Source organism: Trichoderma camerunense, assembly GCF_050948025.1.
Source record: "Trichoderma camerunense strain CBS 138272 chromosome Unknown V8C40scaffold_20, whole genome shotgun sequence".
Classification (NCBI taxonomy): domain Eukaryota; kingdom Fungi; phylum Ascomycota; class Sordariomycetes; order Hypocreales; family Hypocreaceae; genus Trichoderma; species Trichoderma camerunense.
The window spans coordinates 744,803-772,498 of record NW_028145350.1 but is presented as its reverse complement, the minus strand read 5'-3'; the positions used below and the strand labels follow the sequence as shown (position 1 = coordinate 772,498).

The 27,696-nt window shown below is 50.5% G+C and overlaps 7 protein-coding genes across 7 annotated transcripts; 4 read left to right on the top strand and 3 right to left on the bottom strand.

Annotated features, from left to right (window-relative positions):
• Nucleotides 1-545: 545 nt before the first annotated feature.
• Nucleotides 546-2,244, top strand: V8C40DRAFT_255665 (uncharacterized protein). Its single transcript, XM_083218101.1, has 2 exons — nt 546-1,835; nt 1,902-2,244. The coding sequence occupies exons 1-2, from the start codon at nt 609-611 to the stop codon at nt 1,929-1,931; spliced, it is 1,257 nt and encodes a 418-aa protein (XP_083069070.1). The 5' UTR covers nt 546-608; the 3' UTR covers nt 1,932-2,244.
• On the bottom strand, nt 2,166-5,198 carry V8C40DRAFT_255664 (Rad17 cell cycle checkpoint protein-domain-containing protein). Its single transcript, XM_083218100.1, has one exon. The coding sequence runs from the start codon at nt 5,064-5,066 to the stop codon at nt 2,484-2,486; it is 2,583 nt and encodes an 860-aa protein (XP_083069069.1). The 5' UTR covers nt 5,067-5,198; the 3' UTR covers nt 2,166-2,483.
• An 89-nt stretch (nt 5,199-5,287) lies between these two features.
• On the bottom strand, nt 5,288-6,997 carry V8C40DRAFT_255661 (questin oxidase family protein). Its single transcript, XM_083218099.1, has 3 exons — nt 6,413-6,997; nt 5,719-6,354; nt 5,288-5,656 (listed from the first exon to the last, which is right to left on the bottom strand). Exons 1-3 carry the CDS (start codon nt 6,894-6,896, stop codon nt 5,550-5,552), a joined length of 1,227 nt encoding a protein of 408 aa, XP_083069068.1. The 5' UTR covers nt 6,897-6,997; the 3' UTR covers nt 5,288-5,549.
• Nucleotides 6,998-7,181: 184 nt separating this feature from the next.
• Nucleotides 7,182-8,878, top strand: V8C40DRAFT_255658 (HECT-like ubiquitin-conjugating enzyme-binding-domain-containing protein). The gene is made up of 2 exons (XM_083218098.1): nt 7,182-7,863; nt 8,214-8,878. The coding sequence occupies exons 1-2, from the start codon at nt 7,261-7,263 to the stop codon at nt 8,808-8,810; spliced, it is 1,200 nt and encodes a 399-aa protein (XP_083069067.1). The 5' UTR covers nt 7,182-7,260; the 3' UTR covers nt 8,811-8,878.
• A 334-nt stretch (nt 8,879-9,212) lies between these two features.
• V8C40DRAFT_269954 (P-loop containing nucleoside triphosphate hydrolase protein) lies at nt 9,213-12,781 on the top strand (the record flags this gene model as incomplete). Its single annotated transcript, XM_083220139.1, has 3 exons — nt 9,213-11,978; nt 12,030-12,121; nt 12,175-12,781. 3 exons carry the CDS (start codon nt 9,213-9,215, stop codon nt 12,779-12,781), a joined length of 3,465 nt encoding a protein of 1,154 aa, XP_083069066.1.
• Nucleotides 12,782-14,262: 1,481 nt separating this feature from the next.
• Nucleotides 14,263-17,405, top strand: V8C40DRAFT_255652 (uncharacterized protein). Its single transcript, XM_083218097.1, has 2 exons — nt 14,263-15,342; nt 15,418-17,405. The coding sequence occupies exons 1-2, from the start codon at nt 14,663-14,665 to the stop codon at nt 17,012-17,014; spliced, it is 2,277 nt and encodes a 758-aa protein (XP_083069065.1). The 5' UTR covers nt 14,263-14,662; the 3' UTR covers nt 17,015-17,405.
• Nucleotides 17,406-17,544: 139 nt separating this feature from the next.
• Nucleotides 17,545-22,223, bottom strand: V8C40DRAFT_255650 (uncharacterized protein). The gene has a single exon (XM_083218096.1). It carries the CDS (start codon nt 21,753-21,755, stop codon nt 18,129-18,131), a length of 3,627 nt encoding a protein of 1,208 aa, XP_083069064.1. The 5' UTR covers nt 21,756-22,223; the 3' UTR covers nt 17,545-18,128.
• Nucleotides 22,224-27,696: the final 5,473 nt, after the last annotated feature.

The window sequence follows — 27,696 nt, the reverse complement described above, 5'->3', positions numbered from 1 at the left end:
TCAAGCGGAGGACAGAAAAAACGAGACCGAGAAGATTACGAACACACACGCTTTAAATTATACATCTGTTCTTTAAGTATCTACTGGGCTATTATATTTATATTTCCTTATTAACTGCTACTATATCTACATTTCTCTAGTAACTACTGCTGTATCTATATGTTTATAGTAATTGCTACTATATCTATATTTTTATTATAATTGCTACTATATTTATATTTTTATAGCATTTGCTATTATATTTATTTTCTTATAATAACTGCTACTATAAGGAAGGATATAGTCAAATTCAGATGCTGGCTGAATACCTAGACGTTCCCTTATAAAAACACTACTTGATAAGCTAAGTGAGTGTTTATATTATTGAATGTATCCATGTATTCGTTTTGCGTCGTCGCTTTTTCTGACCTCCGCTTGGCACTGCGGTGTAATGCAATCAACTGCTGCATCTTCTATTTTGGTGTTTTAGCGGTCTTCCGGGAGCTACCCCGCTATAGCTCGGCGCTGCCCCGCCAAAACCAGCTCCAATTCATCTTTAGGCAACACACGCATCGACTCTCTTTCAACTCCCATCTTCACACATCTTCAACCAACATCTCCATCCCGTCATGGCACCCAATCCAAAGCTCGCCGCTGCCCTTTCTGCCGCAGAAGCAGAGTCTGGCGAAAAAGGCGCCATCTACGAAACCATTCTGGCCGACATCCAGACTCTCGCCTCGCCAACCACCGCAGCCGATCTCGATGCCATCTTGGACTCCTTCTTCGGCCAGAGCCTCGGCCTGGTGGCCTCGCGATCCTTCCTGACTACCTTCATCGCCACCCTCAAGAGCATCGAAAAGGAGAGCCTGTGGATCGAGGTTGGCAACCGCACGCTGAACAGACTGGCTGCCCAGCCGTCATCCTTCTTCGATGCAGCTGCTACCATCTACGAGCTCGTAGCCACGGCCCACGAGAACAACGAAGACTTCCTCGATGCTGCAAAGGCCCTCGCTGAGATTCCGCTGGATAGCTCCCAGAGGAAAGTCTCAGACGCGGACAAGGCGCGCGTGTGGGTTCGCATCGTTCGGAACTACCTCGAGGTTGGCGATGACACCGCCGCCGACATGTACATCAACAAGCTCAAGAACATCATGCACACCGTCTCGGACCCGGACCTCAACCTGCACTTCCGCCTCTCTCAGGCCCGAATCCAGGACGCGAAGCGGGACTTCCTCTTCGCCGCCCAGCGGTACCACGAGATCAGCTTCTTCCCCACCGTCGCCGAGGAGGAGCGCCTTCACACGCTGAGCATGGCAGTCAAATGCGCCATCCTGGCCCCCGCCGGACCCATGAGGAGCCGCATCCTGGGCAGACTGTACAAGGACGAGAGGTCGGCGCAGCTCGCCGAGTTTGGCATCCTGGAGAAGATGTTCCTGGACCGCCTGCTGTCGCCCGCCGAGGTGGACAAGTTTGCAGAGGGCCTGCAGCCGCATCAGCTGGCCACCACCGCTGACGGATCGACCGTTCTTGCAAAGGCCGTCGTGGAGCACAACTTGCTCGGCGTGTCGAGGCTATACAACAACATCCAGTTCGGTGCCTTAGGAGCACTTCTTGGCCTGGACGCCGACAAGGCAGAGGAGACCACCGCACGCATGATTGAGCAAGGCCGGCTGGTCGGCCGCATGGACCAGCTCGAAGGCATAGTCCGGTTCGAGGGCGGCGAGGCCTCTGGCGAGAAGGGCAGCGGCCGTGCCGAGGTTGTCGCAAACAAGGAGATGCGCAGGTGGGACGCCAACGTCGAGAGTCTGGCCGAAGAGGTGGAAAACGTCATCAATTCCCTGCAAAAGGAGTTTCCCGTAACGTCTCCCCCCATTCCCCCGTGTTTACGCTCTTTTTGTCTAACCTTCCAAATATTTATATAGTCCTTTGTCGCAGCGAATCTTGTGGCTTAGGATCCATCCAAGAGAGATATCGATGGGAGCGATGCAAAAATGGCACCGGCGTTCACGGAGGAGACATTCAATGGCGTTTGGGATGATTTTAATGTGGCAATGATACGATACAACGATAAAACATCTGCGAGGAGTTGTAAATCTCTCCTTTCCTTTTTTGGGTTTTGCTGCCTCTTCTTTTTATTTTTATTTTTTTCTTAAGTCTTTTCTCGCAGGCAAGCATTTAGACTACACTGTGTAAAAGAGCAAGATGTTTTGTTATAATTGTGCTAGCTGCATAGCTAACATTTCAGTCTCTGACGTGACGCCCTTTGTATATAATCTTGAGATGCTTCCTTCACAGGTTGCCCTTTATTATACGCCTCATCTACTCGGCAGCTCATCAACCCACATCTTCCATATGCACGTCGCTTATTGTACACATATGCTCCGATTTGACAAGCAGATTTAAAAAAGAACGCAAATCCCATGATCCATTGTCCGTCCACTCATATGTATTGTTTCCATTGTTCATCCCAGCAATCATCAAAACGCCTTCCCGCCGTTTCATCTTTAATCCTCAATATCATCATCACTCAGAACCAGTTTCTGCTTCAGCAGGCCTGTAACTGTGCCTGTTTTTATGCCCATCTTCTTCTTCCGCGGAGTAGCCTCTTCGGATGGCTTGTCTGTCGCCCACGTCTCCCCCATAGCGACCTCTTCATCAGCATCCGACTCATCGTCCGGTGCTACGTTCACACCCGAGAACGAAACAATCTTTTCGAGGTCTCGCTGTCGTCCTCCCGTCTTGCGCCCGCGAGCAATCTGAGCCATGTACGGAAGCCGGTCAAGAAGTAATTCACGACGAGCCGTGCTGCCCAGCGTAGGTATCGGAGGGCTGTCACGCTCTTCTTCCTCTTGGTTGGCGTCTTTGGACATGGCTGTTGTGCCCGCTTGCTTCTGGTTCGATGTTCCGGAGGTCTGATTACGGCGAAATATGCTCGCTCCGTCCATGATATTTCTCGACGGAAGATTAGCCTCGCCCCTTAAGACTTTCCCAGACCAAATATCGATAAGGCCTTCAATCTCCTCCTTTGTTCGCCAAAGCTTGAGACTGGTGGGATAAAACATCTTGAACGCATCACTGCCCTTTTGCATAGTCCACGTCTTTCTCTTGACGGGATTAGGTAGGGAGAATAGCATGCCGCGAACCGCAACCTGAAACGTTATCTCGTCTTGGCGAAGAACATGGCTTGCTGAATCTCCAAAGTTTCCACTGAACCCGCCACGTCCACCGAAAAAGACATCTCGGGACGGGCTGAGCAAGTCGGCCAATGAAAGATACTCGATACATTCGTTGACGTAATCCATGGGAGTCGAAAGATCCATCGGATCTGTGCCTTCGCAGGATAGCACGTAGTTCTCGTGAAGAGCCGAGATGAATGTATGTGTATCGGTGCCCGTCTCATCAATCAGTGAGTCGACAGATACCAGTGATGCCTTTGGACGTGAATACTGCGAAAGATAGCTCGGCAGCTTTTCTGCAGGGTCGTTGGATGGCATATCGTCCCGCTTATTATAGACCACCTTGCCGACAGCATGGAAGATGCCTAAACTAGCTTCTCGCTGGGATATTTGTTCCAGACTCTCTTCCTCATCACGCGTGAGGGCGATGCCATCTTTTGCTCCTTTCTTCTGTTTTGTAAACGTCACTTTAGATCCCCAGTCAGCATCTTGGTCTCCTTTTAAGCAGAGAAACTCGAGCGATGATATAGCGCTACGGATGTCTCCAATTTCACCGAGCCGCTTAAGAACGAGTGGTCCTGGAGTTCGTCTGCGCCCCGACTTTCGTGACTCTTTCTGTACAACAAGTTCCAGGGCCTTTGCTAGCAACGAAGGAGCTATCGCGTTGAACTCGATCAGGCCAACCCCGGGGTGGCGCAGAATCTCAGGTCCGAGCAGGCGATGAGCAGTCAAGCTATCCGCTGATGCTGATGTTGTCGTCAACAAAGTCTCTGAAATGATAATAATAACAGGCGTAATTGGCTCCACTCGTCTCTGCTGTCCAAAGGCATGTAGGGACGGCGTTTGTGTTGCCAGATACTGGAGGATGGTGCGCCGAAAGGAAGAAAGCGCAGTCGAGCTCCGAGAAAATGTGTTTGGAAATTCTTCAATAAGAATCATCTTCTTCCCGTTGTTATTGGGGGGTTGGGAGGCATTGGTTGAGCTCGCTGGTGTGGACGATGGCTCGGGTTCTTCCAAGTCTAAAGCCCCAAACTTGCCTCCTCGTCCGAGGAAGTCCTCAAACTGCGCAGATGCCGACACAAACCCAGTTGTGGAGTTTCCGGCAGGATTCTTCCACTCCAAAATCTCAGATCCCATGTCGTTTGCCAAGAGACGAACTGTCGTGGTCTTCCCAGTGCCGGCAGCGCCCTTCAATATCAGCAACCGCTGTCTCATTCGTCCTCCCATGACATCTTCAATCCACTTCCTAACGTCGGACACCTTTTTCTTGTGTACAGCAAGCTCATCTAGATTCCGCGGGCCGAATCGTTCCGACCAAGGCCGTAAATCGTCGTTCAATGTATCCGTAGACGCAGGTCGACTGGGCTTTAGGAATCTTTGGCTCATGCTCAGTGAGCTACTGGGCACAGAATGGGCAGCGCCGCTGGCGCCTTTCAATCTTTTCCTCACATGCTGCCCAACCACACTGGAAGAACTAGCTTTGAGCTCTGATATTTCGTCGTCGTCGGAAATAGGATCGGTAATCAGATCGTCTATCGGTTCCGTCGTTCGGTCGGTTCCCAGGCCTGGTCTTGCAACTTTTTGTGCCTGTTTGGAGAAAAGCGTCTTCAAATCTGCCGTCTTTCCCTTGTCGTCAACCTTGCTTGCAGCCCTGGTCTTCTTAGGGCTGCTGAAACTCGTGCCATTCTTTAGCGATCGCGACGGCCGAAGAGGGCTGCCGTTGCTAGAAGATTGGCCATTGGCCGTCTTTTTCTTCACTGGGCTCGGAGACGAAGTCGGCGCTCGTAGCTTTGCCGGTGAGTTTGGTGAAGATAGAAGGAAATTAGTCAAGGTATTGGCCTTTGGTTGCTCGTCTTCATCCTCGGACGCCTCAACGGTATTCCGCCGGCGACGCTTCGCAGGCGGTGCCATTAACGCGACTGAGTCATTCGGGCTGTGAAGTTTCCATGCAAGTTAGGAGTGTGAGGAGGGATACGAGTTAGGAATCAACCCAGCGGCAGCGATAGGAGGGGCTGATAAGGTATTAAGAGTGCAGCATGGGCCTGATATCTGAAGGGAAGAGAAACAATCTTGGGATGCCTAGCTAAACAAGTTGTCCACGTACAGTGCAATAGATTAGCGCTGATAAATTAGCACTGTTTGGCATTAGGCAGTCGCTACCGTGATAGCTCAAGCTGAAGGAGCTCGACATAAGGTAGGCATCAACGCTACTCATCACCAGAGCACGGATTGTATGTGGATATGAAAAAAGAAGAGAGTCAATGTTTTCCCATTATTCAAATTTCATGCCTTAGCCCATTTGCATTATATCACGGCTCGCTTATTACGCCGTGCCTCATTTTTCCAATTTAGATCATATCCAATCACCCAACCAGCCATCGTCCCAAGCCCATATTAATGAACCCAACCGTAGAAGTTGTCCACAAAAGTCACTGCAGCTCGAAGATAGCGCTCGTGAACATCACCCCATGTCCGAGCAGCCTCTCTTATAGCTCGTATCGCTGTAAGCATCATGTTAGTATTCAACTGCAGCTCTCTCTAGCATCAGGGATCGTAGTCATACCTTTGACAAAGTGTGCATCCTTCGACCATGGCGAGTTCAATGCTTTGTCTTCCACATATTTCCAATTTTTTCCTTTCAAATCACTCTCAACACTATCAGGATCTGGCAATGGCCGGCCCTTGATGATGAAAACAGCCAACACGAATAACCACCATTCTCGAACCAGCGTAATGTGGTGTTTGGGTGGCAGAAACGGGAGAAGAATCCGGACAGCGTGGCTAGTGGTTAGCAAGTGAACGAAGTAGAAGTCATATGCGTGGGTTCCTGGCTGGACAGTAGCCACGAGCAACGCGACAGCTGCCTCTTGGGACAGTTCAAATTGTTTCTTGGGGTCCTCGTCAAGATCCCATCCGTTCCAGTACTCCAGGAGGAGCGACTCATTCTTGTCGAGAAGTGCTTCCAAGTCATTAAGCGGAAGATCTTCCGGTACTTTGTCAAATCTACTATCCTTGGACATCTGGACCAGGAGATCCAATGGGGCCCGCGACTTCAGCGGGGATGGCTTCGTATATGAGCCATTGTCGAGATACTTGTGGAAAAAGTTGTACTGGACGGAGGTGAGAGCAAGCGCCTCCATGGCGACCTCTCTGCTATCCACCTCATATGCATAGCCCAGGTGAATGAGTGGATGGCCAACTATCAAGTATTAGCATATGGATAGTAAAACGAGTAAAATGCTTAAAGGAATTCCTACGGCCGCCTATCAAGCCATGGAACAACGGCTCTTCGCCACTAAACAGAAAATGTTGCAATTCCTGTTTCCAATCGTAGGCAAACTCCATGGCAAGCTTATCTTCATAATAATCCACAAAGGCCCTTTGATACTCCTTATCTCCCAGAAAGTCCCTCCAGTCCTCATCAATCAGCTCGGAAGGCGACGGCTCCCAAGGAACCAGGTCTTTGATCTCATCGTTGTAAATGTCATGCAGCTGCTTTTCATTTGCTCCAAGAAGATACGCTGAGCTGAGGATGTGGACATTGTGATTGTCAAACCGGAGATCGTTCCAAAGTATGGCGTAGTTCGCATGATTCGCCTTCAGTAAGTGCTTAAGACATCGAGCCCGCCTATCCGCATGTGTTTCAATGTGATGGATTTCCACGGATGGCAAATCAATGGCCTTCTTGGGTCGGCCCACGAGCAGGCTCGCACCCGGAATATACGAGAGAATACCTGACATTGTTCGGTCGTGCTTAGTGAAGAGGGAGAAGAATCAATTCACCGAGCTATTTCGCAAAGTGATGAACTCATCAATTGTTGTGTTGGGGCGAAGAATACAACAAAGTACATGGATCCCGTGGAATCGTTCCGCGCAGCTAAGATTTGTGGGGATGGCATCATGGTGGAGCTTGTACTTCTGCAGCTGCTGAGCCGTTGGTCAGTGACGCAACAAGTCACGCGTCGCGTCTGTCAAGCCACAGGCGTGAAAATGCTTAGCCTCAGCTTCAGCAGCGTCAAGCCTCAACCTTGAACCACAGCCAGTCGTTCTATCAACCTACAATTCAAGCAAGAACTCCAGCTCGCAGGAAGATGCTGTGCTAGCCATGGCGCAATCAAATACCGCTGTTAGCTCCATATATGCCGAACTGCTCTCGAATATCAGACAAGTGTCAGTTAGAGCCACGCTGTTGTCGCCATCGGATGCGACGACCAAGGCCGAGATTCTCGATGACGGCCGTCGCATTCAGATTCAGCACCAGGGCGAAGTAAGATCACTAGACCTTCCAGCAACTGTCCTAGTACGATCTACGATCCCCATTCCAGAGAATTCCTCGCAGGACCTGGCCTGGAGGCTACCAGTACCGGCCACTGAGACGCAGCTGACAAGGTTCTCTGCCGAGAATCAGTCAGTGCCTTGGAGCTCTACAGATCTAGAAGTCGGCTCCTCTATTTGCTGCCGACACTGCAATTACAATATTGTCCAACGAGGCCGTATAAAGTCATGGAAAGATTTACCCAGCGAGAACTGGGCAGAAATGATGGAGTTCTGGCACTGCCATAAGCCTCATGACCATGAGCATCACGATGGCGAGAATTTGTCCAAGCGCGGCTACGGAGCTAATAGTGCAATTACCGCCCAGCCTGAAGTCGGGTTTGTGGACCTCACTTCCTTCATGTTCTCCGAGTCGGACTGTGATGGACTGTCAGTAAGTTTTTACCAGCTCTCCCCAAAGCTCTCTGCTTTTAAGAGGTGGGGAAATAGAAGGTGGCCTAGTCGAGTGTATAAACACCTCTCAGTGACCTGGCCACCGATACAATTCCCCAAGAAGAACGCATTGCTTTTCCCAGATGATTCTGGGCAATTCTGACGTCCGTACCCTTCTCTAGCGAGAACGGGTTAAGCGTCCGAGTTGTTAAAGCAGTCTCTTACTTTTCATCCAGTTTCCAGAGATGTGGGATTCGGGAGATTAATGGAGATAAATCTATAAACTTCGTAGACGTGATTGTGCTACATTGGCTTCCCGGGACGTAGGACGGTTCAGCTTACTAGCAGCAGTTTTCTCGCCTTGATTCGGACGCCTCCTTCGACGCCAGCAAAGAAGCTATTGATGGTACCGATCCAGTGAGGCCTTTACGTATCTCCTGCAAGACTTGCCGTGCAGAAGTAGGAATATATAATGCCCTGGCAGCATCTATTACCCTGTTCAAGTGGCAAGTAACTTGCGAAACTGGCTCACCCAGCCAAGCCCCAAGCAGCTCAGAGTGCCTTGCAGCCACTCTAATAGCGACCATATCACGCTCGGGCTCATCCAAATCCGTCGTGGCGTCACATACGCTTGATGCTACGCCAGAAGGGTCGCAATCCGAATTATCCCAGTCTCTCCACCTCTGGGTGCTTAATGCCAATGTCGTGTATTCCTCCACGATGCGCGAAGGAAGGCGGACAGCGATAAAGGTTCTCTATCAAGATATTGATATAGAGGAAGGAAATAAGCTTGTTGATTCTATGACTTCGGGCGTGCAAGAAATCAGCTTCCCAGCGGCTGCTATCAGCGCAGCTCGTCAAATGCTCCAGGAAAGTAACAGCTTATTGCCCACCTCTGAACGGCTATTTCAGCAATGGCATGTGGGTTTACTAGAACGTTGGAAATAGACGAGCGATTTATAAAAATCGCATTCAGAATTTATGATATATTAATCGGAATTCATACTCTAATCTCATTTGGCATTAGTGAGCCGGATCTGAAGGCTGTGAAGAGTGATTGACTACTAGATATCGCGCACTGTGCATCCTCACGCAGGCGTGCACTTTTCTAACAGTGCAATCGTATATTAGCACTGTCAGTAGGCAGCACCTGAGGAAGGATTATTAACCTTAACCCCGAACCTCCTCCTTTCCTTCCCGTTTAATTCCCAACATTTTCACTCAGCACCAGACGACCCTTTCGAAATGTGATGATTGAGACTTCAGGGGAGGATTTTACAACGTTAGACTCTTAGGACCGTCATATGGCTTCGGTTTCTACTTGATATGACGATTAATACTGACATCACCATGCATTCTCAACGAGTTCCTTATATTCCTGCCGGATGTGTTGGAATTTCACAACAGGATTGCCATATCAGTGAAGAAGATTGGCTATCCAAAGAAAACCGAACATGGAGAAGCTTCATGCGGCATCATGACACTTTGAACAACGCTGGGCATGCCATCCCATTCGACACGCCGTATATCAATGCCAATCTGCAAGAGTCGCTCCTCAAATCCTCGCAGCTTTCACCATTGGGCAGGTTGTTTCAGGCTCGCTGGTGCAAGCTCGAATTTTGCGTCAGTACCCTTGGCGAACAGCTAGGAATCGTCAGAGTATACTTGCTTCCAGATGATGTTCTGCGCCGGTCGGTTGATCGCTCTGATTCAAGTTTGCAAAAGGCGAGGTTGTTTGTACTCCGCTCTCTCGATTATTCACCATGCGCTTGGAAAGCTATCAAAGAACCGGATCACTCAGGTCGCCCAGTGCTTGAAGATCCCAGCTCCATCGACAATGATAAGGATGTCTCGCTCCTGGAACTATTCAATACCATTCCCTCGCCTTGCCCAGACTTGAATGCTGTCGATGAGCCGTACACACAAGATGCAATGTACAATCTTATGGAAAGCCAGGTACCAGGACTCAAAACCGAGTTGTATTCCCACCAAAGAAGATCCGCGGCTTTGATGCTACAGAAGGAGACACAGCCCGGTCAGATTCTTGACCCTCGACTGCTGCATCTCAGAGACACAAACGGCTCTCATTGGTATATGGATCCCGTAACCGGCGTCGTCCTTCTGGAGCCACGATATTACGACGGAGTTTCTGGGGGGATTTTGGCAGAACAGATGGGGGCAGGCAAGACAGCCATCTGCCTTGCGCTGATGCTTGCGACGAAGCATTTACCGACAAGTCCGCCTGACTTTTACAAGGCTGGCGATCCGCCCGTCAGACGAAGACTCGCATCTCTCGCCGATATGGCAGCTTCTTGCGCCACACGCCATGCCGTTCCCTGGAAATCTCATTTCGAAACGTGGAAAGAACAGCATGGATATGAATTTAGCCACTGTAACGACGCCCTTTCGAGAAACCGCGGTTATTATTTTCTCCCCGCCCCAGAGCCTCGTCGCGGTGGACGAAGCAACAGAAGTCCATGCATTGTGCCGCCCAAGAAGATCTATCTGAGTTCGGCGTCTGTCGTTATCGTTCCTAACAACTTAATCGCACAATGGAAACAGGAGATCAACAAACACACCGAAGGGCTCAAAGTATTGGTTCTTGGAAAGAATGATGAAACTCCATCGCTTGAGGACATTTTGACGTATGACGTCCTCCTCTTTTCTCAAACAAGATTTGAGATGGTTCACAAACAATTTGCTGGTGTCGAAGGCTCCGTCTTCTCCTCCATCCATTTCAAACGATGCATCGTAGATGAAGGACACAAACTGGGCAACTCAAAAATGAGCAACCGAAGCAATCTTTTGATTGGTTTGGATTCAATGCATTTCTCATCTCGCTGGATTGTCACAGGAACTCCCTCTCACGGCTTGTACGGGGTAGAAAAGCCCCAAGCTGGTGCAACACACCCCCATACTCCGAGTACTCAGTCTCCGACCCCGGATAATGCCACCCCGGATAATAAAACGAATCAAACCAAAAAATCTTCGACCGATGAAAAAAGCGACCTCGAGAGAATTGGATCTATCGCCGCTCTGTATTTAAAAGCTCGGCCTTGGGCAAACACCGTGATTGAAAGTGGCGATACATTGGCTGACTGGACCACCTATCTAATGCTCCCAAAGCATAGCTCCAAAAGTCAGGGTCGATGGAATTGTTTGGAATCTACTCTCAACTCTCTCATTATCCGCCATCGTATATCGGAGATTGGCGCCCTTCTTCCGTCTGTGAACGAAAAAATTATTGTCCTTGACGGTTCGTATCAAGACCAGCTGTCGCTCAATTTGTTTTCTATGATGATAGTATTCAACTCTGTCCAGTCGCAGCGCGAAGACATGGATTATTTTTTCCATCAAAAGCAAAGGAAGGCTCTGCTACAAATTGTACAGAATTTAAAACAAGCGAGCTTTTTTGGAGGATCTTTCTTTACTGCTGATGTCATCGCCAAGTCTGTGGAAACAGCTGAGAAATTCTTAGCGGAGCGAAAGGTTCCTATCAGTCCCGAAGATGAATCATTACTCCAGGAGGCCATCCAATTCGGCAACTTGGCAATGACAAATAAGCTGAGAAATCTAACGAACCAATTCCACGAAATGGCCGTGTCGGTTACAGGCTTTCCTGGCAATGCTGGTGAATCCTGGTCCCTTGATGGTGCATCTGCGGAGAACGGCATATGTACCTCCACAAGCATGCTGCTATCCCTTCAGAAACTAATTTACAATGCGGCTGGAAGCGAAGAGAAGCTAAACTCCCTTTTGAATGGCGAACTCATTTCAGAAGGTACACTCGAACGAATCAAACTACTAGACGCGGCAGCACCCGAGAAAGATTCCAAGTCAAAAGAGAAATCCTCCGAGACACTCGCCGGTAATACGAAACTGGGCGATGATAGTCCAAAGAAGGCACGCTCTCACGGTGTCAATGGTATTGAACCGAGGACCCTCGCCGCCGAAAGTTTTGTTGGACCTCTTGAACAGACAAAAATTACGGCGACGGTATCTGCAAAGCTCTCTTACTTGATTGACAATTTAGTCAAATACCAAGAGGAGGAGAAGATAATTGTTTTCTATGAAAATGATAACGTAGCATGGTATCTAGCTAGCATGCTTGACGTGGTTCGTACTTGATCAGCGACTCGAGATTGGAACCGTACTAACTTCCGGCAGCTTCAAATTCAACACTTGATCTACGCCAAGTCTTTAAAGGCGGAAAGGAGAGCACAATATGTCAATACCTTCAATCACAATGATAAATTCAGGTGAGTGACTATCAAGGCCCAATTTGCAGGACTTGCCGCCTAATCAGACGTAGAATCCTCCTTATGGATATCTCCCAAGCAGCGTTCGGCCTCGACATGCGAGAGGCATCTCGAATCTACTTCATCAATCCCGTGTTGAATCCACAGGTCGAAGCACAGGCAATAGGTCGTGCCCGACGAATCAGTCAGAAGAAACCAGTCTGGGTTGAAACGCTTGTGCTGAAGAATAGCTTGGATGAAGTTATCCTCGAGCGCAAGGGACAAATGACGCAGGCAGAACATCGCCACGTCAAATCCATTCTGGATGTACGGCCGATCTTCAATTGGATCAAGAATACCAAGGTTAACCCAATGGGCTCAATCGGTGACAGCTACACTTCACAAATGGCTACATTACATACTGCACAAGCTGTATTCAGCAGAGGTTTCGGAGTCACAAGCCACCCAGATGAGGATATTATTTTAGATGAGAACCGCACACCGGACAAGAGATTACCGGACAAGGAATTACCGGACAAAAGATTACCGGTGCATCAAAAGAAAAGGCCCTATGAAGTCGGTCCCGGAAGTGAAGGAATGAAGACAGACGAAATCGAGGCGATATCCAAGCAGGAAGTGATATCTCAGCCAGCTAGGCGAGTTCGTTTTGCAGCTGACTAGAAGAAAGAAAGCTTTTGTACAGCAATGACTTGGACCATTTACAGGTAGGGTTGTGATACCAGCCGATGACTATGTTCTGAATATGTCGGCATGAACTTAGGTTAGGATTTATAAAAATAGCTATGCTATCATAATGGATTCCTGGCAACCGTCGGTGGTACGGCGATTGCAGAAATTTACACTCCAGGTGATTCACTCGTGGGCAAATACGTTCCACTACGCGAGTTCTCTCCGCTTGGATTTCAACTATGTGCTCCTTTTTTTTTTTCTTTGTTGCTTCTTCTTCTTATTATTCTTTGTTTCTCTCACCCTTTCATCGGGAGATACCTTTGCAGAAGGGAGTGCAAGTATGCTTAAATCGTTGTTTCAACCCTCGCATTCCTGCTTCACTATGCAAGGATGACGGGCGCTCTGGTCAGCGAATGAATCCTTGTGTGGGCTAGGAGACAGCAGACGACAGTGAGACATGAGCCTTCATCTAAAAACGCCTTACTCCAAGCTGAACGCGATTCCGCCATGCAGCTAGAACATGGTCCTGCTTGTTACACATGTCAGCCATGGCACACTGTCCAGACTAAGACAAACCACTGCATTGGAATGCGCCTCGCGTCGAATAAGAATCTCGAAGAACAGCGCCGTGTGCCATAGCCCACGTGTTTAGTGCGCCTCCCGGCTGGGAACCAGTGACAGCCGCACATAGACGCCATGCGGCTGAATCTGCATCGATGGATTGCTCTCAAGCTGATCCAGGGCACGGGCCTCTGTTGGCCAGCTATTCAGAATCCAAACACGGCGGCAGCTGAGAATGGCGAGTCTAGACCTTCAGCCCCGAGCCTAACAGAGAAGGGTCTGCCTGGGAGTGAAGAGAGAGAGAGAGAGAGATTTTGTGTGATTGGGCTCCACCGGATTTGCAAATGAAGACACGAACAGCTAGTATTCGCGAGACATTCGGGTGGGATGATTTACTCGTCTCGTACTCACAACCGTCGACACGGCCGCTGGAATTGGCATCAAATGAATCTCGCGTCCCATCGGTTTCTTGTCTTGGAAGCGAAGGCCGGCCGAATCATCCCAAAAGCTGCCCTGTCAAGGATTTGCTCGCTAGTGCCAGTATTGGACATTTCCCGATCCGGGCAAACACGAATTATCGGCCGCTCCACCCCATGTCTCGGGTGAAAAGGGCAAATTATAAATACGAATAGCGGGCCAAGAAGCAGCTCAGCATTGGGATGGGGTGGCTTTTTGATTAAATCCCACAAATTTACCCCTGGATCGGTGCCTGTACCTGGCTCGGCAGTCGACCCTCAGTCTGCAGCGCGAGCACATGTACCTGCATCAAAAGTCTCTAAACTAGGGATGGCAAGGGCACTTAGGGCAGTGATTCGTGGAGCTGGACGCCTGGCTTCTTGGCCGTCAGGGTAGTCGAAAGTAAAAAGAGAGAGAAAAAAAGGAAGCTTGCCTCTTCGTGGTAACAGGTAAAAGTGAGAGAGAGCCCGGCCTGGGCATCCGTCATGGGTGACCACCCCGGGAGAATCAATCAAAAAGATGTGCTTCTCCGCCCCTTTTGCCCCAGGCTTCGCTACTACTAGCCTGCTGCTCCTCCAAAACCCTTGAAGGGGACGCTGATCGTTCAGCTGATCGTCCTTACATTTGGCAGTTCGACAAGCCCAGAGTGAGAGAGAGAGGAAGAGTGAGAAACAGACAGAGGTTGAAAGAGGCAAAGAACCCCAGAACCAACATTCAGGCTGAATATCACGGGGTTCTTTAATTACTTTCTCCACGTGTTGCTGCTGCTACCCTTCTGTACGCATTTTTTTTTTTCTTGCATGATGAACTGCGTGCTAGATCTTTGTGTGCTAAACTACAGCGAGACCCGGCATCATGACTTCGACGGCCACCATTAAGGCCTTCCCTCTCCCACCGGCCTTCACCGCGGCGGATCTTTATTCTATTGATGAGGCTTCGGACGGCAGCGCAGATGCAAAGAGCAATGAGCACGTGTCACGCATGGGTCGAACGACAAGGGCGGCGAGTCAATCGTCGGTGCAGCATCCAGTGTATCCAGGTCCCCAAAACGCATCATCAAGATTCCAGGATAGATCTCTGGAAAACTTCCACACGACATTGAAGCGACCAAAGAAGCTAGCAGGCACATCTGGAAACCCCAGTAGCGGCGGCGGTGGTGTCGGCGGCAGCGGCGGTAACAGCAACTACACGCCGCCGACATCTCCCACAGCCATTGCTCATGAAGGCATCGCGGGTCCGAGGAGACGGGCAGCGTCAACAGGGAACAGGATGAACTTGAACACGTTGGAGACGAGCAGCTGGGTGCGCGAAAGTGTCTACCTGTCGTCCCCAATTCGAACGGCGTTCAGGCCTGACAGACAGCCTGGTGAGGTCTTCAGTCTCTTGCCTGGCGAGGTCCTCGACTTGGTCCTCCAGGCATTGAGGGGCCTACACTTGGATAAGAACAGTGACAGCTGTGCGACATGCATGATGCGAGATCTATGCAGTGCCGCGCTTTGCAGCAAGAGATGGTATAAGCACGCCCGCGCGGCCTTGTAAGTGACCCCCTCCCATATTGCGATTCCTTCTATCCCTACCTTGTCACACGTCTAACCGTTGACGACATACAGATACGGAGACATCCAATTAGTAGGCTCAGACTCAGCTGCGCACAAGAAGAAGTTTAAGCAAAACCAAGGCAATCGTATGGCCATGCTACGACGCACCCTACGCTCCAACCCAGACATCGCTGCGTTGGTACGCTCGTTAAAAGTCCCACATCCAGAACCGCCGTTGAATTGGTCCGTCTCGAAGGGCATGCAATGGCTGGAGCAATATGAAGACCGAGTAGCCACGTTGATCATGGCTTGTCCGAAACTGGAGAGGCTGTCAGGCCCAACGCCAAACTACGACCACTCGTTCAAGAAGATATTCCACGCGCTGTCGACAAGGAGAGCGCTGAAGGACATGATTTGGATTTTAGAACCTGCACCCACGCCACAGGGGCAGCGTACGGACTCTCCATCTAAACAACGGGTGCAAAGCGGACCTTCTATGCTGGAACCATATCAAGGAGACGCGTTCCTGGGCAGCCATCGAAACTGGTCTTCTTTAACCAAGCTGTCGATACTCTGCCAACCGGGCGCCACGCTGGCTCCTCATAGACTCCTATCGAGAACACTGACGTTCCTCCCTAAGCTCCAACACCTCCATCTCTGCAATCTCCCTCCCAACGCCTTCAACGATAATAACCTCCTCTCCCTACCGCCACTCAAGTCCCTAATTCTATCCCGCATCGTCGGCATCACATCCAACGGCCTTACCGCTTTCGCCACCCGTAGCAACACGTCTCATCTACAGCATCTCGAGCTCCGAAACACGCCTCTCACGTCCCTCCCGGCCCTCGCCCGTATCTTCTCCTACCTCCCGGCGCTCAGATCCTTTTCTCTCGCACAATCCTTCCCCCCAGTGATGCCCGAGACCGACTCCTTTGCGCTCTGGATGATGCCCTATCTCGCCTCATCTACCATCGTCAAGCTCCACTGGGACATCACCAGCCATCCCGCCACCACAAACACCGCAGACGACATCCTCGCCCGCAGCATCGAAGCTGGAGGTTTCCCTTGCCTCACCACGCTCCGAACGCCCAACGACCCCGAGGGCCGCTTCCAAGCCCTCTGCCGCCCCGTCGAGCAAATCTGCCTCCCCAACGACCGCTTCTTCCGCCAGCACGGCATCGGCGGCATCCCGGCCTCCGGATCCTTCAGCGCTCCCTCGTCGCCAATCTCCCCCATCCACAAGTCCGCAACGACAATGTCTCTCCCGTCAACCATCTACTCGCCTGCATCGCCAGGGACCGACCTCCAAAAGGCTCGTCTAGCAGCCCAGGCCCGCCTCGAGGCCGCACACGATACCCCGCGCTTCACCTTCAACATCACCGACGACGACGGACTGGTCAACCAGACGATCGGGGTCGTCGGTTTCGTCGGTACTCTGGGCAGCAAGATATCATATCATCTGCTGCCTGACGATGGAGCCACAGACGAGCAGGGCGGCCTCGTCGACGTGATTGATCTCGTGGGCGATGGCGGGGAGGCACTCTCCGGCGGCAGAGAAGGATGTACAGGGCGCTGGAACCAGAAAGAAGGCGAGGTGGCTGACAAGAAGGAGAAGGAGAAGTGGTGGCACACCGAGAGAGGAAGATGGCGACGGATCGAAGCAGCGTGATTGGTTTATTTATTTTTGTTACTGTTATCTTCTTCTTTGAACAAGAAGCTTCTTTTGATTAATGGCAGGAGGGCAATTGGGTTACACTACGAGAAGGACGATTGGAAAGGAAAGGGGAGCGAGAGACAAAGTCACGATATCACGACAACAAATAGGATTTAATAGTTTTTACGCTCCTCAGATTGAACCATGTGAGTCACAATGGAGACCTTTCTCGTCAAGGATATCAACCATTGTGTGTTATATCTACATCTGCTCTACAATAGGAATGCCTATTCAGCACTCCTATTTTGCCATCCAGTATCCCGTGTTGTACATACTAGAAGAATGTAGCTATGGTAGCAGATACTAGAAGAATGTAGCTATGGTAGCAGATACTTGAAAAAGGTAGTCATAGTAGTAAATACTAGACCAATATATATATATATATATATACCGCCATGTGTATGATGTAAATGTAGTACACAACAAAAAGCCGATATTTATATTATGCGGTAATAGACAGCAGTAGTTTATTTAAAACAATTACTATGCAATTATGTCTAGAAAACTTTGTCATGATTCATGCCTGCTTGTCGCTCGCTTGCTAATGTCTGCATGCTTGCTTTGCTTGCTTGCTTGTACGCGTGCCTTGCCTTGCCTTGCGCTGTTTCCCCTTCTAACAAAATCGTTCTGGTCAGGACCTCTAAGCCACCCCTTTTAATTTCGGTAACTTGTCCCGACTTTCTTCGTGGCGTCGTGCCAACGGGCGATGAGCCAAATTAAAAAAAAAAAAAAAAAAAGAAAAAGAAAAATCCAGCTCTAGATGTGTATGTGGATCCGTTTAAAAAAGAAAAGAAAAAAGAAACCACCAACAGCGCCAAAATTCCCAGCCTCAACAAATGAATAAACTTTTTAATATGCAAAAGTGTGTGATGAAAGTAAAGAAAATAAAGAAAATAAAGCAAACAAGATTTGTTGCAGAAGATGCCTCAGTCGTTTTTTAAAAAGAGGAAGGAAGAGAATGGAAGAGAAAAGGATGTAATGAAGAAGAAAGGAGAGAAAGAAGAAAAGCAAAGAAGGGAGAAAGGAGAAAGGAGTGAATGAGGAGGAGAAAGGAGAGGAGCTCGTGAAACTAGAAGAATCTACCCTTCTTCTTGGTAGCAGGCTTTTTCTTCTGTGATTCTCCCAAGATATCATCAAAAGTGGTTCCAGCTGTTGCGGCAACTCGAGCGGGAGAGGGCGGTCTCGAAACTCGAGGGGTGTTCAAACCCACAAGATTGCCAACAGACGAGCTCCGGTTAGAAATGCGGCTGCTGGGAGGCCGTGGGCCAAGAGAGCTGCTCCGCTGGTGAGCACCGAAGACATTGGGCGGCTCCAGAGGCACTGGTTCCAAGCCCATGATGATGCTAGAGCGGTATGCGTTGTTAGTGCGGCGACCGCCCGGCGAGAGATTTCGCGGTCGAGGGCGTAGCTGGGGCGACCCAGGAGGCGGCGATGGGGTGCTTTGGCCAGAGAGGGGGCCCGTTCCGTTGCCGAGAGCACCTTCGCTCTCCTGGAAGATCGGGCGAGGGGGCTCGAGAGGTTCCAATGCTGGCTCTTCCAGCGGCGGGGTGGCCGAGTTGCCCATTTCCTCCCAAATCTTTGCGGCCAGCCAACAGTGACTTCTGTGGTATATCGCTTCCACACTAAACATGACGGCATCCGCAGATAGTTCGACATAGCCGCCTCCTCCGGCAACCTCATACCACATTTTTCGGACCTGCTTGTCCTCAACCCAAGGGGGGTTGCCGATAGGCGGCTGGCACAGGAAATACTCTACTCCTTCGGCATACTTGAGGTCGGGAGCATCCACGACCAATGTGGGAAGTGACTGAAGAACAACATAGAGGAAGAGGAAATAGCCAATTCGCTGGTCGGCGAGATCTTGAGCCGTCTTTCCCTTGGACTCCCGAGCCTCAAAGTCCTTGAAGGCATCAAGGAACGGAAGTCGGAGACTAGCAGTGTCGTAGTTGTAGGCATTGTTCAACACCAGAAGCATTTCAGGCTCTTTCACTTTCTTGTCGAACTTTGCTTGCTCTTTAGGGGAAAGAGTGTTGTAGGTCTCAAGAATCGCCACCATTGATGGAATCAGAGGGAGATCAAAAGGAATAGGAGGTAGCACTGGAGGCCTGGAACGGTCAAATTCAGACTCAATGTTGCGAAGAGCCGATGTCATCATCTCGTCGGCTTCTTTGGAGACTGTCGGCACCTCATCAATAACTCTTGACGTCAGGCTGTTCCGATCCACGAGCAAATCATAGAGGGCACAATGGTCCGAATACAAAGTTTTCAGCACTATTCGGTTCAGGCCGCTCTCTGCAAACGGATTCTTCTTGCTGCTGGCTTTAGGAGGCCAGCTACCAAATGCCGTCTTGTAGTAATTCAAGACAAACTGCCTCATCCGACTAAACGAGTTCCGCCAAATCTTAAAGCGAACCTGCTTAAGTTCAGGTATAGATGACGAATTTGCGATGCCTGCAAAGAGAGACGGAAATTCAAATTGCTCAAGTTGTTCATTCACGCTGTGTTGGCGGTTCACAAGATCCAAATGAGCTCTTTCGAGCCGTTGGCGGGTGATGGGGGAAACTTGTTGAAACAAAGGCAGGCGGAGGTCCATGATGGCTGAATATTTTCCTGCTGCATGTGCAAATGCCTCGTTATAGAGCTCAACAGACCGCATGCGTTCACCCAGAATAAGGGCCTCAATTGTCTGCTCTCGGCTGTGACGACAGTCTCCAAAACCTAGCGACTCCGAGTAGAAGCCGAAACTCAGGTCAACGGCATTGCCGAAAGTATAGCCATCGGCGCCTGAGAAAGCAAACTCCTGCAGGAGATCCGAAATCTGGAGGAAGGCATGAAAGGTCCTTGGCCGTTCCGGAGTTCCCACAAGGGGTTGACCTGTGAGGAAGGCGAACAGGTTTCGAATTGCAATCAAACGCTCCAGTTCTGTTTTTGAGCTATCCGCGGCGGGCACTGTCAACGAACTTGATGAGGCGTTTGATGGCGGCGGGGGCAGATAGAGGTGCAAGTAGTCCGAGTAGCTATCCATCGGAATCGTTGGAGAAGAGACTCGCGAAGCATCATCAGTGCTAAGACTGTCTCTTCCTATGGAGTTTCTGGCTCGAGCTCTGGCGGCTGTGGGAGACTCCAGCTCTGTTCGAATGAGTTCATTGAAAACAAAGGAAGAGCTCACAGTAAACTCTGGAACTTTGAAGGAAGGTCCGCGCCCGGTAGATTTCGGGTACAAATAGACAAGAACTTCACCGTTCTCATTCCAGAGCTCAGGAACCTTTTCTCCTGTTTTCAGGAAAGTTGGGTTATATTCTGTTTTGTTATCTTCAGAGATAACCCAAGCAGCCAGATTATGGCCATGGTTGGCATCCATGGAGTTGGAGCGGGATCTACCAGGCATCCAACTTCGCCGGAGCTTTCTCCTTGTCGGGCTCTGGCTAATGCCAGACACTGGCCGTAAGTTTGTGGACGTAGAAAGCCTTGACCCATCTATGAGTGTCGAGTTGACTCGTGCAGAGACGCTTCGTCCCCTGGGTTCAGGCAGAGGTGCCGTCTGTCGAGTTCTCAGACCTTGCATAGGAGGGAGAGAGTCTTTCCGCTCCGAGAAGGAGATGCTCCGTTGCCTGCTCACATTGATTTCAACATTTCCATTCCCATTTGGCGGCAAGTCCTGTCTAAAGGAGTCCTCGCTGTTCTCAACGGAATTGCGGCTCAATCCAGCATTTTCGTCAATAACTCCAAAAGACGACCTCTCTGGCCTGGGCGATGGTGGAGTAGGATCCATAATGACGGGGTTGACGCGGAGCTGAGTGTCAATTTCAGAGTCGAAATCAATAACAGGGAGTGCTGGGACCGGTATATCGCGGTCAACAACGGGGGTATTTGTGTTTGTCGCGGAATATACAGAGGGCGAAGGTGGCGTGGGGTCCATGATCTGCGGAGTGACGTCGGCTTCATCCAAGGGGCTAATAACGTCAGACTGTGGCATTACGAGAAGCGAAATCTGAGATGCAACGGCCGGTGTTTCTGAGGCAGGATAATAGACCTCAGTCTTTGGAGGTGTCGGAGGACTGCGCTGCGGGTATGGAAAAGACGATGTATCCGAGTGCTGGTGGTCTGATTCAAAAAGAGTTGGACTATCGCCGGTCAAACTAGAGGAGCTCGTTGACTCGGCCACCGAGTACAATGGCGGCTGCGGAGGAGGAGGTGGAGGCCCCGAGGGGGGTGGAGGAGGAGGATCAAAAGGCGCAGGAGGAGCGTCGAAAGAATCCGCAGGAGAATAATGGATCGAATCAGCCGGAGGATCGAGCGAAGCAACAGGGGGCGCTGCTGGTGGTGGTGGTGGCGGCGGTGGTTGTGATGGAGGCGCCATGCCGGTGATGGGCTTCCTCTGAATAGACATGGGACGGGGGTCTGTGGTTTGGATAGTAAGCGACGGAATCAAGGATGAGATTCGAGTGCTCCAAGGTTTGGCCTTCGATTTGGCCCGTGGTCTGGTCGAAGGCGGTTCCGGATCGGAGCTGCCCTCAACGATGGGCTCCAAGCTCTTTTGCGGCCCGTCGGCCGGGGGCTGGCCATTGTCGCGAAGGGCTTTTCGAACAGACGAGTCGGATTCGGATTTCGGTTTCAATTCGGGGCCATTTTGCGAATGGGATCGGAAGGAAAGAGAGGGTAGAAGAGTGGCTCGAAGGGACTTACTGGAAGTCATATTGGGCTGATATGACCTGTCCGTCCGCAGCAAGCAGCTTGCTACGTACGTACCAGAATCAGCAGAGGGAGGGCTCTTGTATATATCGAGCGAACAACGTCAAGTGGATCGGTCAAGTGGATTTCGATTTGTCGAACAGAGCTGAGCGTGGCAGAATGCTGAGCTGCGGCAGGGCAGTCCACAACAGCACAGTACGTACAGGAGGAGGACTGGATCTCGGAAAGCTCACACCCCCTGTGTGGATAGGATCAGTCCCGAACGGCCAAGAGGAGGTCCCTAGTGAGATTCTCTCGGTAAAGACGGCGGAAAGAAAGTCGACTGCTCTCGGGGGCGCAGAGCAAACAAAGTCCGGAGAGGCGTGCGGAACGGCGTTTTCTGTCGACGACGATTACTGACTCTCGTGGTGTCTGGATCGAGGTGAGCGACGGGGCTTGAGGCTACTTGGTGGAGACCCGATGACGTTTTTTTTTCTCTCGGCAAAGGGGAGACCTTTTTTTGGGTGCCTCAGCAGGGACAGGGAGCAGTTCCTGTGGAATCGTGTCTCATCGCTTACTAGTGACTGGCCCTTGTCTTCGTATTGACGTGCGTGCTTGGGGGGGAGGACGACGACGACAGCGGCAGCCCAGCCGGTGTCGTTGGATCGAGTATATATACCAGGCCGAGAAGACAGCAGAGAGCAGAACTGCCGCCGTATTGATTTGGCACGATGGGGCCTCCGCTGAGACGACGACGATTCGGGGTATATCATGAGCGGCTGTTTGCCCGTCATCAGCACCTGCAGCTGATGGGCTCAGTTAGTAGTTAGTAGGGCCACAAGCCAGAGGGCTGCAGCACCTGAATTTGCCCCATTGTCAGGAACCCCAGCGCGCACATCTCGGAGACGGCCCACTCCCTGCGTCGCTATTTTTGATCCATGGATGTCAAATAGGGTCCGCCTGGTGGGACACACGGTCCTGCTCAGGGGTGCGTTAATGGGCCATGATGCTCACATTTGTGCGCCATGATTCGGAGAGAAAAAAAAGTCGTGGTTGCACTAGGTGACTAGCCATGGACTAGGCAGCTGAGCAGCAAATGAGCAGCAGCCCGTGGCCTTTGCCGCGTTCCTGCCGTACTGTAAGTCTGTAACTGCAGCACAGTACATGACTGTATCTACTCCCGCTCCATCAATCCATCTCTATGATGCATGTTGTCGGTGTACCAGAGTGGTAGGAGGTACAAGGCGAATCTTGAAGGGCGAGGTGGTGGCTTGTTCCATGGCTGGCACAAAAATAAGCATTTGACGGATTCACACGCCCGCAGTGCAAATGACGCCATGAGGACCAGAACAGGTACAGTATTTTCTATGTTGTTAAAATATCCAAGTAGGTACATACATGTAGCTATTGGTACGCTGGACTGGTTACCTCCCGAAGTCCTTACAGTTAGTATGGAGGTTGGATGGAGGTGTATTACGCCGTCCAGCACTACGAAATTGCTGAGCTGACATTGAATGGATTACTTGGTTGGTAGTAATAATATCTGCCCTAGATCAATGCATGCTGGGCTCGCGCTCGGCATCCGTATTCCGTATGTCGTACCTACGAGTCCAGACAGTTCATCCGCTCGTACAGGTCCGGTAGGTGCAAGGCAATACGGACGTGCATTGTTCGCAATCCCAAGGTAAAACCGTCCCAGGGGCCCGGCAGCATGTACATGTAACCTCAGGTCCCCCCGTGCAGGGCCTCGTCTAGCCAGTACCTGCTTCCAGAGCTGTGCCACGTTCCTTCTGGCAGCTCCTCAGGCAATCCATCAGGGTCCAGCTGAAGCAGCCCCGTACCTGTTGGAACATGGCATGTACATGTACCCATGACCAGCCGTGTACTTACGCCAAAAATGCACCCCGCCTGGTCAGGAGATTCCCTGGTCGGGCCTTAAAATCAGGATCTCCCTCATTCTCCGCCTGCTGCACCTCCCAACGTCAGCCCCCGGCCCTCACACAACATGGTGCGCAGATTTGCATCTTGAACATACGAGGCCCTAATGAAATACGTGCCAGGACCTGCCGGGGCTTGTACGCGCACTGATGCTCAGATCAAAGGGGGCTGATGCTGGCATCTAGTCCGTGGAAATTCTAGAAAGAAAAGGAGATTAATACCCACGGCCTGCGCCAATCTGGCTGGTTATTTTTCATCTTCCCTGAGAACTCTTTTGTTCTGATTGAGTTGAGATCCAAGCGTGCAACTACTAACCGAAGGTAGTATTGCTCGGTACTCACTACCACCAACGCCGCTCGCCAGGATCCATGCCCTTCGAGAAGACGAAGCGCCGGGGTTGCTGTTGCAAGCTCACCACTCGAGCGCAAAAGCATCGTATCACAGCCTCAACACGTGGGCTGTCCCCCTCCCAGCACTGCCATTGCCAATATTATTTATAAAAATATATATTCCATATACGGAGTACAAGTATGCACAAGCACCCCATAAGTGCTTTCGCGCCGGCACAGCGACAAGACGGCTAGTCGGAGCTGGAGGCTTTGGAAACCCCAGAGAGTGCGCGGCCTGTGCCGTATATCCTTCTTGGTATCCTTCTTGGACTCCCTTCAAAAGGGACAGTTGACAGAACATCGTCGTACTCGTATGTCGTGACGATCATGTTCGTATTTCTCAAGCCCTTTTGACGTCGACGCGTGGCTCAGTCACTTGATTTACATGTCTTCTCGCCACTACGACCGGTAGCACGGTGCCGATTGCAGGAAAACCTTCAGGGTCGCATCGCCGGCCTCCGTATTCACCAAGCTCCGACAGTCAATATTCCTCCTACCTGAGCGCCAAGTACTGGGGGGAGAGACCAGGAGCCACTGTTACAAGTATTTCCAAAGGACTCTCAACTGAGCAATTTTTCCCTCCCTCCATTTCATAAAAATAAAGGGGCGTATGTCTTTCTCCTCGCTCTTTTTTCCTTAAACTGCCTCCCCCTCAACAAACGGAAACGGAACAAAGTAAGGCAAACGTCAGGTCTGCGCCACAAAACGTGATGGGGTTCTGCGCCCAAGCCATCAAACCTTGCCCTGATTATTAAGAACGAGCGGAGCCTCTGATTCGCGGATCGCGCGCCCTTTGTTGAAGCTGTGTGTTGCTGACAGCCAGGCGTCAATCTTATCCTGAGCACACCCCGCCTAATACATACTGTACTTGATGCTATTTATACCGTTGCTCTCTATGCCAGATGAGGTGAGATGGATATAAACAACAAAAGAAGGTGGTTGGCTTAAAATACACATTTAGAGCCGCAATGGAAGAGGAAAGAAAAACAACAAATCGTCCTCCAGCTATCGCGATTGGGCTATATTGCGCGCTTCCCAAGTGGAAACCCGCCCCGACAACAAATAACTGGGAAACATGAAACTATGCTACCCGGCAACTGGAGACTAAACCTGAACTCAATCCGCGCGCACTGGCCCATGGACGCGGTTCCAGATAATCCGATTAGCTGGCGCGGAGAACAAATTGCCTCAGACTAGAGCGATGAAATCTCTGGCAATGTTTTCATTTGCACAAGCAAAGAGCTAATCTAATAGGGCGGTGCCTGCGCGCTACTCTAGTCGTAAGTCCGGCTTTTGCTAACAAGTTTTCCGCCGCCTTTTTTTGTGCTGGGGCTCCAGCAATTTCAAGGCGCAGCGAAAAACCATAGGATCAGAGAAGAGAGGCAAAAAAAAAAAAAAGCTGCAACGCCCGTGGAGGAGACGCGTACGACTAGTGGTTGACACCAATGAGAGGCAGAATTACCATTCCTCTTATCCACCGAATAAGCTACAGCAAAGAACCCGTTCTCAAAAACAAAGAGCGGCGGCGAAAAACCATGTAGAGCTCGAAACCTCTTCCCCTTCTCCACCCTCCAAAAAAACAAATCCATCCCACATCCCTCTACTTTTAATTACTGTACATACATACATGCTGCATCTGCCTCCACGGCCCAGGATACTGGGAATCACAAGCCAGACCCACATCTCGAAAATTGCCTAATTCGGTGGAACCGCCTTTCGGCGTCCAATCGACGGTGCAGCGCGTAGACGAGAAAAACCCAACGGGATTAATCCTCGCTTGCTAAAAAATAGAAATATGAGAGATCGCATGGCGAGTCCAACGTATTATTGCATTTAAAATTTAACGTGCAGCTTCGTCCTCAGCGCCTAACGACGAAGGACTTTTTAAACATGAGATACTCGAGGTGTTTATCCATCTCTTACTCCGCGTTTTTCTCTACCGCCTCGTTCTCTCTTGGTACCTCTGAGCTGGTGGAGAAATTACAAAGAAGAGAATCCCGGCTAAAACAGAAACGCGCTTTATCATTGCTGGCTTTTCATCCTATCACAAGATCAAAGCAGCTGCAAAAAAGTAGCGTCCCCCTGGCCCCCAAACCTAAACATACCGTACTAGCATGGACACCTCTTAGCCACCCGCAGTAAGCGATTCGAAACGCCCTTTCAACAAAAAACACGTAGCTCAAAGTGCCAGCTTTTCCCCTTCTTTCTCTTTATTTTTCCGCAAGCTATACACTAACTGCAGCCCCGCAACGTCACGAGTGCAGGAGTACTAGGCAGATATATGAAAATGAGAAAACAAATGTCCTGATCCACACAAGCTTGCCTGCCTAGCTACCTTACCTTAACCTATCTCGCCTTACCTTGTAAACGCTCCCCTCTCTCTCTTCCCCCCCACCCCGTATCAAACAGAGGAGGGCAGGCAGATCGTAGATCGACAAATCTGACGCCGGAACAACGCAAATCAGGATTCACTTTATCCCAAAGGCCCCAAAAAAACAAAAACTCACCCCGACCAATCCGGTTTCCAAAACAGTATAGCGGCCCTCTCTAAGACTCGGAGCTAGAGAAAGTAGCACCACATACTCTTACACCTTAGCTCTTTGGCAGGGAGACAAAGTAGCAAAATAGCAGTAGTGTAGTAGCAAGCCAGCAAGGACCGTATTAAGTCGTAAACGTTGCCCAAGTCCGTAGTAGTCACCGGCTTTTACTTTTTTTTTTTTTAAAGCCTTCTGCCCAACACCCTCTTTCTTAAGTAGATCGTTCGCCCCCCCGGTTCTCGGCCGTATTTCTTGGTTGGAAAAATGTTTCCCTCGTAACAGAGTTTTCTCTCTTTCTCACCCTCTCTTGCCGTCGTTGTTTCGTTTCTTTTCGTTTCTTGTTTTAATCGATTCATCATCATGTTGGACGTGTCACTCATCAGCGCCCGGAAGCGTTTCATGTCAACTCTATTCAACAGGGCCACCGATTGAGCGGGCTCTTCCACCCCACGGACAGCCTGCTGGACTTGTCCCCATCGCGCGAGAAACAGAGTTTATCAGGGGAGGAAAAGAGCTTGGAAACTCCCCAATTGGTGCCCGCAGTCATAAATCAGACAGCTGAGTAGCTGGAATTCCCATAGGACAAGATTCCGGCGGTTTTTCATTGCCATCAAGTTCGCCCTACCGTCGTCTCCCCCGCGATCCAAATTCGAGGAGGACCATCTGGCCACGCCTCGCCAATCCGCCCATTCAACCCGCCCCTGCGCTCTCACAGGCCATCCAAGCACTCTGCTGGACACAACAGGCCACATCCGGGCCAAAATGAGTTTATTCGGCTTTGCCCTCTCCATGGATTCGCAGTATCGTCCCATTGGAGACGTCCGGAGAGTCTCGCGGGGAGTCACCTGACATTCGCGCTAATGGCCCAAGTCCTGGTCGGTGGTCAAAATCGGTGAAAGACAAGGCTATTATTGGTCAGAAGAGAGGGGGTCCACAGGCGGATTGACCAATCAAGTCCCCAGCTTCCACCGAGAATGCACATCCGATGGTGGTGTAAGTCGCAGGACGAACCCAGAGTCCCCTTGGATGCCAAATCTATAATTCTCTTGTGTCAGGCAGAGTTCCTGAAGCAGACAAATCTTACACAAAAGACCTGGGACAT